Source organism: Platichthys flesus, chromosome 6 (genome assembly GCF_949316205.1).
Source record: "Platichthys flesus chromosome 6, fPlaFle2.1, whole genome shotgun sequence".
In the NCBI taxonomy this organism is placed as follows: Eukaryota; Metazoa; Chordata; class Actinopteri; order Pleuronectiformes; family Pleuronectidae; genus Platichthys; species Platichthys flesus.
In genome coordinates, this window is record NC_084950.1 from 25,876,674 (window position 1) to 25,892,541 (window position 15,868).

Genomic DNA, 15,868 nt, shown 5'->3' on the forward strand with positions numbered 1-15,868 from the left:
TTTGCAAACTATCTCAACCACATGGTCTTTTCAATCACATCACATAATCCTCATCAGCTGTTGAAATAGGTTCACTTTTATTCTGAGCATTTAAATGACAAAACAGCTGTTGCCAAGGGGGGATCCGGAGGCATTCCCAGGCCAGGTGGCGTATGTAGTCCCTCCAGCTGGTTCTGGGTATACCCAAAGTTTTCCTCCCGGTTGGGCATGCCCAGTACCAGCTCAACGGTCCTCTTTCTACGTAAAGGAGCTGTGCTTCTACCATACGAGCTCTGTCTGGATGTCTGGATTCCTCACCACTAAGGCCGAGCTCATCCACCCGACAGAGAAAACTCTTTTCGATCACTTGCATTTACGACCTTGTTCTTTCAGTCCCGACCCGACGCTTGTTAGCATAGGTAAATCAGAAGCTTAATTGCTTTGCGACTTAGCTCTTTCTTCACCACAACTTTCCTCTACAACATCTGCAATATTGATGACTCTGCATTGATCCGCCTGTCCATTTCCCACTCCATCATCCCCTCATCGTGAACAAGACCCTTCACTTGGGGCGGTGAATCATCCCTAACCCTCATATCACATGAGCTTTAGATAAAGGTAACAAAGAAATAAGAACGACAGCAGTTTGGAAAGGTTGTAGGAATTCATCAAACACCTTGCTGCAAATCAAAGTAATCAGCAAATAAAATATATTATATAAGTACTATATTTATTATATTTCAAATCTGTGGCTGTTTGAAGCACACATTTTTCTTTTAGTCATTGGTTGAGACTAAGAGTCGACTAATGGGTTAATTTTACTGATACTTCGTTGCCATAGATGTATCCTTCTATTTTTTTTTTTTTTTTTTTTAAAGTATCCCTACTAATTGACCATTCCTGTACTTTACAGAACTATCCTGTGACAAGTTAAAAAGTAGTCAGGTAATAACGGCCTACCTTTTTTAGATTAACATGGTTTAAAATAATCACCTCTCTGTGATCAGTGATCATGATCATGTTATCAATGATAAGTATAGCTGCACAGTCCTCATGATTAAAGGAGGCTTTAGCCCTCAGTATGCAAACATGATACTCTACTTCTAAAGATTGTACAGCAGGCCTGCAGTGCATGTAAATTATAGCTGGAGTGTATTTACCTTTCAGGTTAAAAAGGAACATGAAAGGCTTCTTGGGTCCCAGTGGTGGCGATTGTAATGAGGATAGACTCTCAACGGCAATCAGTGCTTTGACCCACATTAGTGCTTTGCCAGAAGCCCGCAGAGGCAGGATGGAGATAGAGAATAATAGCTGGATATAGTGTCTGAGACGCGCATCGTATATAAAATTACATTCACAGAGTTCCACAAGACTGTGTGAAGTTCATAATGTGGAGAGGATTAAAAGAAAGCTATCAACAGCCCTTGGCTCAGATTCCTGTTTTGATCTCTTGATTTAAAAGGATCTTAAATAATCTGATTACAGACAAAGTCATCATTACTATTCTTGTTGCAGTGGAGAGATGTTCCTTCAAGTTTCTTAAAAGTTAATTGTTTTTTTGTTTGTTCTTTAAAGTGATACATCCGGAGAAGACCATTACTTTAAGGCTGTTTAAGGCCTTAAAGTAATGGTCTCAGATTTCGGGAATGAAGTCTTAATATTATGGGAATTGAGTCATAAACTTATGAGAATGAAGACATGATATTACTATCAGAGTAAAGTTGCAATATTACATCAATACCATTTTAATTATACAAATGTTACAAGACAAAAGTTTAAATAGGAAATTTAAGTTATATTTATGCCTGCATGGGCAAAAGCCAGTAGCCAGAGGCTTTTTGTTTTCAGGTCTTCTGTCCAGTCCATTCTTGTGACTGTGATATCTCCAGAAAGCCTTGAGGGTATTCTTCCAGATATGGCACAAATAATCACTTGAACTCAAGGATTACCTGATTTGCTTTTGGTAACCAAATGTCAAGCTCTTTAAATCTCCAGATTTGTTTTTCTATCATATATGCCTTAATACTCTTTACTTGTAACTTATAATGAGTGTGATGAAGTATAGAGATTCTTACTTTAATTACTTCTCATGAATTTGCAGAATTGTATTAATTATGAGAATATTGATCAGCCTTCTCAACACTATTGCATCATCTACAGGTTCATGCTTATTTGTATTAAACTCTCCAAAGTAACAGCTGCTTGACACCATAGTCCTGCACATGATTCTTGTATTTTTACTGAGACTCTTGCTTTACGTTGCTTTATGTCTTTTCAGGAATCCTGTGGGATATGAAAGCATCAGATTCAGTCAGTCAGAACCAAAATGTGGATTCTTGGCCATAGCTAAGTCATGAAATCCTTCCTCAATGAGGAGCGTCTCTCTTGCTGAGCTGCTGAAAGGGCTGTCAGTTCACAGCCTGCCACAGTGCTGCTCTTGCACTGCTCTGTGTAAAAAAGTGCTGTGAGTCAACGCAAAAGTTGACTTATTGTCTTCTCCACTGATGTGTCGACTCATTATATTTCAAGGGAGAGACCTATATCGTCCAATTTCTCTCAAATCAGTCCCTCGTACAGACTAAATTATACAAACACAGACTATAACATTTATTGTCGACAGTGTCATCGTTACCCAAAAATTTAAAATGCATCCCAAATGTGTCTCTGTTCATCCCTTGTTCTCCAATTTGCCTACGACTTGAATTGGATTTTTAGTTTTTTGAGTATGAGGTGACACTGCACAACGAGAACAAACAATAAGAGAGCTTCAGAGTTGAAAAGACCACACTTAAACACAGTGATGTGTTTTATTCTACTCTGCACTCGAATATACAAAAAAGATCAGTGAAAGATATCTCCATGACCAATTCCTAAAATGGCATGATGAGGTAGTGCATCCCCACCTCCATTAAAATTTCAAACTGTTTGATTAGAGAACCTAAGATTATAACAAAATAGAAAGTCTCAACTGTGTGATCTTCTGAAGAGTTCTGAAAATTAAATATATTTTTTGTTTGATAGTCCCTTATATTATTGTCTTATTCATAGTCTTTTGTGTAAACGTGTCTGAAGAAGGTCTAGTCAAAATGTCAAAATGTCAAAATGTTGGCTTCAGCTCTTGTTTATGAACAGTGTTCGAAGTAGCTAATTTTGTGTTCAATACCTACCTACAGCTTGAAGTGTTTACGTTTCATGCGTTTCAGGCGCACTCAGTCATATACTTATATTTCATATGTTTAATGTCCAAGGAGAAGGATTGTGTTTTAATGAGGTGCTTGTGACAGTCTGACATGCATGAAGGTTTATCTGTTCTTCAGCTGTGATTCTGCTACTGCACTTGTTCTTTTTTGTTTTTTCAAGTCTTGTACGGCCATGCGGATCGAGCACATTTTGGAGCATGACGCATGAAAAATTAAGTACCAGTACAGCTTCATGTTTTTATCCCGGACTGTGCTTAGGGAAAGTGAAAATATGGCTAAATGTCTTGTGTGATGGATTTTCCTTTAAGAGCTCACAGCAGCAGCAACATGAAGAAAACATCACACGGTCAACACAAAGTAAATCCATTCACAATTTCAAATCATCCGTGTTCATGGAGTCAATAATGTGAGCCAGCTGGTGTGTACATTCATCACAGTCGAGTCTCACAGCACTTTGTCTCTGCAGCAACAAGTATGCCATCCATCTTTCTCTGTCTTTATTTATTCAGGAATGGCTGCTTTGCTGAGGCAGCATTTTCTGCCTCAGCATTTCATACACACACATTCCAACTTGCGAGCCTCCCATTACAACCACAGTCTCTTTTTCTTTAAGCCGACTTTCACATTGGTCCATTTATTGACTCTGCAGCCTCTTTTGCAGAATTTTCTAAATTATTGCTTAAATCATACTTTAAGGAGGCTTAATTTTATGATCTGTTACCGTCTCACAAGAATTTTGAAGGTGCAGACCATGTCAGCAAGAGGAGTTTTTTTTATTATTCATCAGTGTTGTACTGGTCATTATTTAAACCATATTTTTCAGCTGTTTGATGCACTAAGACAACATTCTCAGATCTGAGATTTATGTTATAATGGGCCGGAAATGTTGATGTTCGTGATCCTGGAAAAACTGTGGATTATGTCCAAAAATCGAAGCGCAACTCCATCAATTTCAACTCTAAAAATCTGTTATTTCATCATTGGCAGTAATACACAATTTCTTTAGAATTGACATCATAATAATATCTTGCTCCTGAGGTGCCTTTTAAGGTCCAAGAAAAGATTAAATTGGAGCGGTTTATTACAAACGTATACTATAGAAAGCCTGTGTTCCAAACAGAAGCACAGTATTTCTATGAGACCATTGCCCCATTTACTTGAATGGGACGGATATATATTTGCTTGTTTTTTAGCAGGATTATGCAAAACTATTGGAAAGATTAACACAAAACTTGGTGGAAGGATGCAGTTTGCGTCAGTGAAGAACCCATTACATTAAGCTGTGGATTCACGTTTTTTTTCCCCCTTTCTTTAACACTCTGACAGAGGGAGTCTTTCTGAATTTTGATTGACTACTCAGCAAATTATTTGTGAATCTTGTCATATTTATAGGGTTGTTATCGGTGAGTGTGTGCAATTTTATTTAAAAGCAAAAATCTGGATTGTGATTGTTGAGGTTCACTCCACAGTGAATGGCATCTAGGTGTAGCTGCACTGCTTTAATCTATATTGGATGTAAAAGTCAATACTTGGACTAAAAACGTTTTCTCATAACTGTTTTCAAGTCCCCCAACCTTTAAAGGGAAACTCGTCAAACCACTTGGGGCTGCCTAAGGAAGAGCCACAAGCTTGGAATCATTACAATCATGACCGGATTCAAATCCTAGACATTTGTTGTGTTCTTCAGCTGTTGCTGAGTGCCTGTTTTCTTGCCCCTTTTTAAACATATTAAAAAGTGAATCGTGTGAGGTTGCAACTAACTGAGTGCTCCTTATTACACCACTTCTTTCCTGAGGGAAAGGGGCGGTAAGGTGGCTTTCCTGCGTCAAAACGGCGGTGTTGTAACTGGCCGCCGAGAATTGCATGCACCTTGCAGGAGCACGGACAGCTACAGCGGAAAGACCGCTACCAGTCGTAACTATTGGCAGCGTACTATTTTAAAACTACCTTCTTGCTTGTTGGTGTGTAATGATAAATGATCCAATGCCTGTTGTTCATGAATGATTGGAGTCAGCAATGATTTCATAGACTCAGTTGAAGAAGCTTTTTCATGCGATTGGTCAGATCAGTTTATGTTTTTGGGGACAAGTTTGTTGTCGTTAAAACGTGGAAAACTCCCAACTGCCCAATTCAATTGAATAAAACTTGCGCTATACAGTGTATGGCTAAAACCCTGTTTCCTAACAGACTTTGATTTAAGTGTTTTTATTAAGTGTTGAAGTTCTGAATGTGTGACTCGATCTGTAGAACTGCTGCCATCTAATGCATGTCCAGCTATTTCAGCATTATTTACATATATACCGTTGAGTCAAACGTCTAAAAAATGTTATTTGCTTTATAGATCTCTAAAAATCTGTTGTCAAGTCCTGTTGTCAAGTCCCTCATCATTCTTTGCTTCTTTGATGACGTCTGTGTCCCTTGCTTTTTCTGATGCTAATAAATTATTATCCTCCATTCAACGTCATAACTGTTCACAAACTTCCCACAGACCTTTCACAACATCCTCCTCCTTTTTGCTCTTAAGAAAAACAGACAGACTGAGTGAGGAGAAAAAAACCATTAAAGAGAGTGTTTGACTGCTGGTAGCCTTAATGTGCAATTTAAGAGAGTAATTCACTAACATTCGCTGCAGTAGCATCCTCAGACAATTTACCTGTTATATAATGTGTCCATAATCTATTGTTGAGTCCGATCAGATGTAGTTCCTGGAAATATTAATGGGAGGAGAAATTGCTTATTTAAATCATCCATTTTATCTTAATATTACCTCCTTTTGCATTGATGCAGAAGATTTACCTGCAAACAAGGAGAGCCAGGTTTCTACTAATATTAAGTACTGTTGTAACTCTCGTCATCTGTGGAGTTAACATTTATAAAACAAAAGATTAGTGGAAAGGACAAATCTCCCAGAGACTGTTTTAATGTTCCCCAGTAAAGATAAACTCTCCCATAGGACCTATAACAATGTGTAATCTTGAAACTCATTAGTATTCCTCTGTACCTGTTATTACTTTACCAGGTCTAATCTAAAATTACTTCAGTCATAGAAATGAGCTCGCCGCTCGTACACACTGATAATTTTCTGAGGGAAAATCAAAACAAAAACAACTCGGCAGCAGAGGAGCATATTATACTATAAAGCAAACAGGTCAAACAACTGGTGCTTATTTATTCATAGATGTAGCTTCATTTCCATATAAATGCGCGTGGTCTCTTCTCGCTTTGTTTGCTGTTTAGATTTACTCAGAGAAGGCAAACAAAAATCTAATTTCTTAGCAGTATTTCCTTTCCGGAGAAAGCATGTGGCCATTATGTCGCCTTGTTAGATATTCCTCCATCATCTCGATATCTGATTTTGCAGGCCGCCATCTCAAATAATGGTGTGTGTGTTTGTGGAGGTGCTTTTGTGAGGTGGGGGTTTCATAAAACTGACTCACAGCTGTCATTGTGTTTCCACTTATTCTTGCCGCTGGGTCTCTCAGGTGCACTTTTGTGACAGAAACACAAAATGGCCTAGCTACTATCTTCTCTTGCAGATGGTTTTCCTTTTCTAAAATGGAACTGAAGCAGTGAATACCACAGTAAATAGCAAGTTGTTTATTGAGTTATTGTGCCCAGCGGCAGGGGCGAGAGTCTGCACAAAAATTGTCCCTGCCACTGGGGAGCTCATGGTTACTCACATAGTAGGCTTTGTCTTGTTGTTACCCAGCATCTGAATTAGGGAGGACGTCATGAGATCAGTTGGGTTTTCTCAGATGTGATGCCAAATAGGACAGATACTGAGTAGGATAATTCTTTTTAGTTAAATGACTGTCTACTCTGTGAGGAAAAATCACACTGAACAAGAGTGAGATTAGTTCTTTCCTAAATGTCACTGTTGTTTAGTCATTTCTGAAAATCCTATGACAGCTGCACACAGCCTGAGCTGATGACTGATGCCTCCCCTCATAAGCAGTTACATTAACGACCAAAGTGACTCATTATTAGCAATAATTTTTGTTTATTCCAATGATAAACCTTGAAATCAGCCTTCTGTATCTCTGTGGAAGTGGTGTTGGTGCCTCATCATAACCAATTAGGGATGAATGTCCATTAAGCTTTAAGATTTATACTTCTTGAGACAATTGCTGTTATTTTCACTAAATCTGCAGCAATCAATATATTTTATATTGACAATGGATCAAAAAACAATAAGGAATTGGCCATTTTGATGATGAACACATAGATTTATCATTAGACTCTGCAGTTCCCCTCAGCTCCATCTCGTGGGGCGACTGGTTTGGGACACTGAACTCTAAAAATTGCAGCTGACTTCTGTGCCGGCAGTGTGTGTGTTGTGTGACAGAGACAGTGCTGCACATAGAAGCACTGTATGAATATGTTTGTTAATGAGTGAATGGCAAAGCTTTAACATAAAGCACTATGAAAGGTCATCCAGACTAGAAAAGGTCTATATAAAAAGATATACCATTTACCAAACATTTTAGCATCTTTCAGCTCATTGTTTTGGTCCAGTTCATCAACCCTGTTTTCATCAGATTATGCAGAAACTACTGAACGGATTACCATGAAACCTGGGGAAAGGATGTGGTAGAGGTCAGCGAAGAACTGGATCCTGGTGGATCCAGGAATTTCTTTTCAGATTCTTTCACATTGTCAATAGACCACTTTTGATCTTGACAGATTTCCCAAGGGATAATTTATTGATTTCATATAAAGCCCACTGATATTATTAGTTTATGAATTTGTGCAGCTTGATTTAATTTAAGGGGATTATTGGACCATAGCAGAAGTATACGCTCTGAGTGTCTTTCTTCTTGCAGCTGTTTTAGCGGAAAAGCTTGAGAAACCCACTGTGCACTACCTGCTCAACACCAAACAGCAGAAAGACGCAGTTAGATACAATCTGCATCACTGTGTGCATCCCTTTAGCTAAAATAGCCTGTGGAATATATATTTTAATCTATATAAATACCTTTCCTTGCATTACCTCAGCGGCTGCACTCTTCATCTCTGCGAGGGGTGTTTGGCCCCAGTTTGTCTTCGTGGTGTAGTTTCTTGGCATGATAGCTTTTCTACAATGTTTATGAAATTAAAAATAAAACATATGTAATGTAATATTACACTAAAATATGTTTAAGACTAAACTTAACTTGTAGAAGTTCATCAACATGTATGATAAAAGTTTTTCTACCTTAGTCAATTTGTTTTGACACACAGTTGATTAAGGTCAAAGCTAAAATAATTACTTTTACATAATTACCACAGCACCAGCACCAACTTCTCCTTCATGGCAAGGGGGGAATGGGAGGGGTTTGAAAACATTATGGTCACATGACCACAAATGTGTACCGTTGCCTAGATACAGGGGGTGTATCACATTACCCAATGTCTCACATTACCCCACTCTCCCCTACTCCAAATTCCTCACACAATCCAGAGTAAGGTAGCAATCGGTGGCTCTATCTCACCCTGTGATAGATGTGTGACCTGGTCAGGGTGTACTCTGACTTTCAAAGGAGTAGAGAGTCTTATACATGTGTGTTTGGAGTTGAAGTTCAATATTTGGTTCTTGAAGTAGTAGTGGAGTATAAGTAAAGAGAAGCATAAAATGGAAATACCCAAATAATAGTTAGACGTCAAATAGTTAGTGAATAAGTAAATGTAATTTGTAACTTTCCATCAATAGTGGTCTCCTGGATGTGAAAATAAGCAGCAGGTTGCTAACATTTTCATTCTCTAATTAAGAATAAAAAATGTTATATACAATATGATAATGGTGATTTTCCAGATCCCAAATGGAATTTGAAAATAGTTTTTGGGGGCTTGTTGTTTGATACAGGTCTTGCCATCCTTCTCTCCCCATGTTTCCTTTTCCATCTCCACTGCTTATAGTTTATAAACAATATTATATATATTATTGATACATTATTATATATAAAATATACACATTAACAAGAAGGTGCTTGTTTTTCCTGATCAATAGAACACAATCCAGAGACATCAAGTTGCATGAATCAAATTAAAAAGAAAGGCTGCAATTTCTTTCATTCAAGAAGCTGAAACCGGTGAATGTTGGACATTTATGTTTGTTAAATTAGTTAAATAATTAGTTTTCTGTCCGGAAAATATTGCTGATTTGTTTTCTGATAATTTTCTTCAGTAACAGCAAAACTAATACATACTTGTAGATTGAAGCAGGTGATGAGGTCTTTATTCTTTTATTCACTGATCATAAGTTTTAATGTCATAACCCCAATGTCTTCAAGGATTAGAATTTATAAAAAGTAGCCATGGTTATAAGCCCTCATACATTTTACAATCTTTAACTGACCAGCATTCTGTTTGTCTCTGATTTCCTGCAGCGATCATGAGGCTGATATGGAAGTCTGTGGACAAGATGAGGTGTTTCAGGAAGAGGTCAATGTTCCCGTTTCTTGGATTCCTCATCACCTTTCTGCTCTTTTTTAACCTTTACATGGATGGTGGATATGTGCTGGTAGGTTTCACCCATTATCAAATATGATGAAGCTCAAATGTGTCTGTCAGATGTTTTCTCTCAAATGCTCTTGTGTAATTTTCCTGTAATCGTTGTCTTTATAATTCTAGGAGGCTGATAAAAGACGGCTGGGGGAGACACTGATGCATCCTGCAAACTCTGAAAGATATGTCCACACATTCAGAGACTTATCCAACTTCTCTGGGACCATTAATGTGACTTATCGCTATCTGGCAGGGACTCCTCTGCCACGGAGAAGTAGGTGTCTCTTCCAAACTTGTTTGAAGTTAGGTGCTGAGGTCTAAACATTTCATCTAAAGCAACAAGAAATATATAACTGACTTGAGTGTTTTCTGTCCACAGAGTATCTTACCATTGGTTTGTCATCTGTCAAGAGGAAAAAAGGGAATTATCTACTTGAGACCATCAAATCCATCTTTGATCAGTCCAGTTACGAGGAACTGAAAGAGATAGTGGTTGTGGTCCACCTGGCCGACTTTGACCTGGTCTGGTGTGAGAATCTGGTTCAGGAAATCACCAGGAAGTTTGCTCACCACATCATATCCGGACGCCTCCTGGTGATCCAGGCACCAGAGGAGTATTACCCGTCGCTGGATGGATTGAAAAGGAACTATAACGACCCGGAGGACCGTGTCCGTTTCCGCTCGAAGCAGAACGTCGACTATGCGTTCCTCCTCAACTTCTGCACAAACCTTTCTCACTTCTACATGATGTTAGAGGACGACGTGCGCTGCTCCAGGAACTTCCTGACAGCCCTGAAGAAGGTTATCACTTCCAGAGAAGGCTCCTACTGGGTGATGCTGGAGTTTTCCAAGCTGGGCTACATCGGGAAGCTGTACCACTCCAGAGACCTGCCACGTCTGGCTCATTTCCTGCTCATGTTCTACCAGGAGATGCCCTGTGACTGGCTCCTCATTCACTTCAGGGGTCTGCTGGCCCAGAAGGACGTGATCCGCTTCAAGCCCTCGCTTTTCCAGCACATGGGCTACTACTCATCTTACAAAGGAGCGGAGAACAAACTGAAGGACGACGACTTTGAGGAAGACTCCATAGATATTCCTGACAACCCCCCTGCCAGCCTTTACACAAACATCAACGTCTTCGAAAACTATGACGCAACCAAGGCTTACAGTAGTATAGTTGATGAGTATTTTTGGGGGAAACCTCCCTGCACTGGAGATTTCTTTCTCATAATCTTTAATAAATCAACTAAAATCAGCAGAATTAAGATAGTTACAGGTACAGAGGATCGGCAGAATGACATTCTTCATCATGGAGCTCTTGAAGTGGGACAGAAGTCTGTGGAAACTAAACAGGGAAGACAGTGTTCATCATACATCACATTAGGGGAGTTTAAAGGTGGAAACATTGAGGTTAACAATGTGTACCACAAGATTGGCTTTGACATTGAGTGTGTGCGAATAGTTATTACTGCCAATCAGAAAGAGTGGCTCATCATAAGGACTATCAGCTTATGGACGACGCAGCCTTTGAGCCAGTTAAAGAAGTAACAGAGGATGTTTTGTAATGATCATCATCAGTATGTATTGTGTTAATGATGAATGCACTTCATTTTGGACCACGGCTGTTTACTGGATCTAAAACAATCCATATTTTTCTTGGGTTGTTCATTGATCCACTGTACTGTACTACTTTTTTTATTGGGATGTATCAGAATTACCAACATGTACAGTGTGGAGGCTTTATACTCACGTTAATTTTCAGAAAAATCTGTACATAAAATTGTTCACACCTGGCTGCTTTCATTTGTCCTTCTTTCCAAGCATTTAAATGGGAACTCCTCAGAACCAGAGCTTAAAAAACAACAAGCTTCTCATATATACGTGATGTTTTCTTGGTTCAGTCCATACCCATATCTGCAGCCAGAGACAATTAATGAATAGCTGCCTCCGATTTATGATCCTAAGTTTGAAAATGAATGAGGATGGATTCAGTTTTGAGGTAAATATCTGTTTGTACTTCTAAAATTTACCAAGCATATGACTATTTCTATATCCATATACTATATTTTGTTAGAGTGGATTGTGAGAGCAAGCATCAACCTGATGACAAGAAAAACATGTCATATCTTATCCAAAAGTGTGATCATCTTACTGCATGTTTAAAAGAGAAATCTGCTGGGGAAGGTGACTCTTCTCCTGCAGGTCAACAATGAAATTGGAGTATTCAGTAGGAACAGACGAGCTCAGCATCAGAAAAACAACTTCTCACGATGATCTGTGTTCCTCTCGCCAAACTGTAACATTTCTTTCATGATTAATGTCTTGGATTGTGTCAACATCCTTCACGGCTTATTTTGACATGTTGAATGCATAGACTGTAAATTACAGTTTTTCTCCATTGCTTCGGCTCATTTCACGAAACAGAAATGACATCATGACATCAAAACAACACGTGCAAACCTCCAAACCACTGGGCACTTGTTCACAACAGATTGGAATATCTCATTCCTTTAATCAAATTGCAATTGTATTAGCACATCCTTGCAGCTTGCACAAATTTCAAATGATTTAGCACACCTTTGCAAACGGTTAGGTACAATTAACTTCAGTTAGCCCAATTACCATTTTAATATATATTGCTGGTCAGAACAGACTGTCGCTTCTCAGTCAAGTGGTCGTCCTCTGCAGAACATGTTGACATAATTTCATTGTGTACATCATCACCTGCACAATAGTTCACTCCACTGTCAAAATCGTACAGGCACATTATACCATGAAAAACATCATGGTATATACTGTAATAAGGATATCTTTGATCATCGGCTTAATTTTCAGGTGCAACTAGAACTTTAGTAATCAAGGTTGAGTTTCACACATCTGATCACCAATCACACAGTAAGTTTACAGTTTTTCTCAATTGCTTTGGCTCATTTCACGAAACAGAAATGACATTCTCAGAGCTCTAAGTGCAATTGGCAAAATAGCCCATATGGTTCAGCACAACTACATGATCACCTTCAAAAGGTCATATATCACTATACCAAATTTTAGTTTTGATGTGCTTATTGTTTGACAGTATATAGTGCTGTACACATTTTCTGTTACTGTAACCATGATGTATGGCAATTACTGTAACAATTTCCATGGCAGTATGAGTTCAATAAACATATTTTATGTGAAACCTTGAATAAATCTTTTTTCTGTTTGATACACATAATATTCTGGAAAGAAAATATCTACTGTAACCATTCAGTGACCATTCAAGGACTGAGCCAAGATTGAAATGTGCACATTAGGGATATTTCTATGGTCCACTGCCATACTGACAAAACATCTAAACATTTTGACCTGTAGTGTTTAAACAATGCCAAAGGGACTTTTCAATTTGGGGGCACTGACTATTTGTATGAGAAAAGGATTTAGTTTTGACTGATGAGTTGTCTGTTTTGGGAGAGATATTACCTTTTGCAGGTGTGCTATGGAGATTTGCTGAACCATCTATGTTATTTTGAGAGATGAGCAACAGTAATCGAGAAGGAAATTTTCATTTTGGGGGCACTGACTATTTATATGAGAAAATGATTTGGTTTTGAAACTTGAGTTAACTGTTTTGGGTGAGATATGACCTTTTGAAGGTGATCTATGTAGTTGTGCTGAACCATATGGGCTATTTTGCCAATTGCACTTAGAGCTCTGAGAATGTCATTTCTGTTTCGTGAAATGAGCCAAAGCAATGGAGAAAAACTGTAAGAGGTGTTTTTTTTGACTGGGTTTCTGCTTCGTATTCTTTGCTGCCATCTTTTGGTCAATTCATGGCTTGGCATGGAGAGAACTTCTAGCAAAGATTAGTGAAACAATGAAAAAATGTAATAAAATGTCCTGATGATGGAAATTAAATGAAACAATACCTCATATAAACAGCTTAACAATTTCTGGAAAGAAGCAAATTACTGTAGTACCTGCCATTGTAACTTTATATAAAGTTTGTAAATTAACTAGTTATGTCTTCTTATATACACTCCTGATCAAAATCTTAAGACCAGTTAAAAAATTGCATGAATTTGCATTTTGCACTGTTGAATCTTAGGAAGGTTCTAAGTAGAGCTTCAAATTGCAAAAAGAAGAAATGGGGAAAAAGAGACAAAAATTTGTGAGCAGGCAATTTATTGAAAACAACAATTTAACTCAAATAGGCTGTTCATCAGCTGATCAAAAGTTTAAGACCACAGCCTTTAAAAGCCAAAATCTGTGCAAAAATTTGGATTCCATGTCATTTCCTGTCAAGTAATCACACTGTGAAGATCTCTTGATGGCAAAGGCAAAAAAGCTCACCGTCTTTGAACGTGGTAGGATTGTTGAACTGCATAAACAAGGCCTCTCACAACGTGCCATCGCTGCTGAGGTTGGACGCAGTAAGTCATTTTGCATTTCTTAAAAGATCCTCAGGGTTATGGAACAAAAAAATCTCACCGGCGCTGAGCCGGAGGATCCGAATGGCTGTCCGTCAAGACATGGGACGATCCTCGTCCCAAATTAAGGCCATTACTGGTGCTGACTGCAGCCCAATAACCATCAGACGGCATTTGCGAAGGAAGGGCTTCAAAAACGAGAAACGTCTTCAAAGACCACGTCTCCTTCAACGCCAGTTTTATTCTCTGACGAGAAAAAATGTAACCTTGATCGTCCTGATGGCTTCCAACGTTACTGGCATGACAAGGAGATGCCACCTGAGATGTTTTCTAAGCGGCACAGTGGAGGGGGTGCCATCATGATCTGGGGTGCTTTTTCCTACAATGGAACAATGGAGCTCTAGGTTGTGCAGGGTTGTCAAACAGCAGCTGGCTATGTGGAGATGTTGCAGCGGGCATCCCTCATGACTGAGGGCCCTCATCTTTGTGGTAACGACTGGGTTTTTCAGCAGGACAACGCTCCAATTCACAATGTCCGTATGACCAAGACTTTTTTTCACTCTTTTGGACCATCCTGCGTGTTCCCCTAATCTTAATCCAATTGAAACCTTTGGGGGTGGATGGCAAGGGAAGTTTACAAAAATGGACTTCAGTTCCAGACAGTGGATGCCCTTCGTGAAGCCATCTTCACCACTTGGCGCAACATTCGCACTAGCCTTTTGGAAACACTTGCATCAAGCATGCCAAAACGAATTTTTGAAGTGATCAACAATAATGGTGGAGCTACTCATTACTCCACCATTTTTGACACTTTAATTTCTGTTTTAGGAGTTTTTTTTTTTTTTTGAGCTGTGGTCTTAAACTTTTGATCAGCTGATGAACAGCCTACTTCAGTTAAATTGTTATTTTCAATAAATTGGCTGCTCACAACTTTTGGGCTCTTGTTCCCGTTTCTTCTTTTTGCATTGTGAAACTCTACTTAGAACCTTCCTAAGATTCAACAGTGCAAAATGCAAATTCATGCAATTTTTTAACTGGTCTTAAGATTTTGATCAGGAGTGTACTATAACGAGCCAATGTGATACATTATGAATAAATGCAATAGTTTAATTGAATAGATTTCATATATTAAAGTTATGCTTCAGCTCTTTTAAATTTGTCATAACTTAACCCCGAAAATTTAAATTATTAACGTAGATGCTTGGCTCAACTTAATTTACTTTAACTCCAATCAAAAGAACTTAATTCAAATAAGAATTACAATTATTATTGTAGTATCACACTTGACCTCAGCTCAGTAAATCGTTGCTGAACTTCATGCAACTTCCAATAACATTGAAACTTGTTTCAGTTCTGTTCACACAGAGTAAACACTTGGCATTTACAATGTGGGATGAGCAGACATACAGATCGTTTGTAAGTGACTCCTTGTGTCAAGTCAAGTAAGTTTTATTTATTTTTGACCAAAGCCACCAAATTTTTTCAGTGCTGAATTTTGATCAAAATAATCTTTAAAATTGTGAAAAAGCCAGTGAAGTTGGAGTTCATTTTGTTTACCCTACGGTTGTGTATATAAACTTTAACCAGGCAAAATCAACGAGTTATGTTCAAATTAAATATGTATTTAGAGTCTTGCAGTTCTTTCCAATAGTATTATTGCTAGTAAAATCAAATATGATCGAATGGAGTTTGTATATATGCAATAATAAAATACACGTGTAACAGATAAAGATTAAATGTTCCGAGAAACACAAGTTACTTAAGCTTAAATATTTTGTAAAAACTTTGATAGGCGTT

The 15,868-nt window shown here is 38.3% G+C and overlaps 1 protein-coding gene across 1 annotated transcript in view; it reads left to right on the forward strand.

The window, feature by feature from the left end:
* Positions 1–12,818, forward strand: part of LOC133954797 (alpha-1,3-mannosyl-glycoprotein 4-beta-N-acetylglucosaminyltransferase C-like) — a 52,692-nt gene extending 39,874 nt beyond the window's left edge. Inside the window, exons 3-5 of the mRNA XM_062389286.1 lie at positions 9,545–9,678; positions 9,789–9,936; positions 10,042–12,818. Of these exons, the coding sequence (XP_062245270.1) occupies positions 9,550–9,678; positions 9,789–9,936; positions 10,042–11,210 (1,446 nt within the window). The 5' untranslated portion in view covers positions 9,545–9,549 and the 3' untranslated portion in view covers positions 11,211–12,818. The remainder of the gene's footprint in view (positions 1–9,544; positions 9,679–9,788; positions 9,937–10,041) is intronic.
* The last annotated feature ends 3,050 nt before the right edge of the window (positions 12,819–15,868 follow it).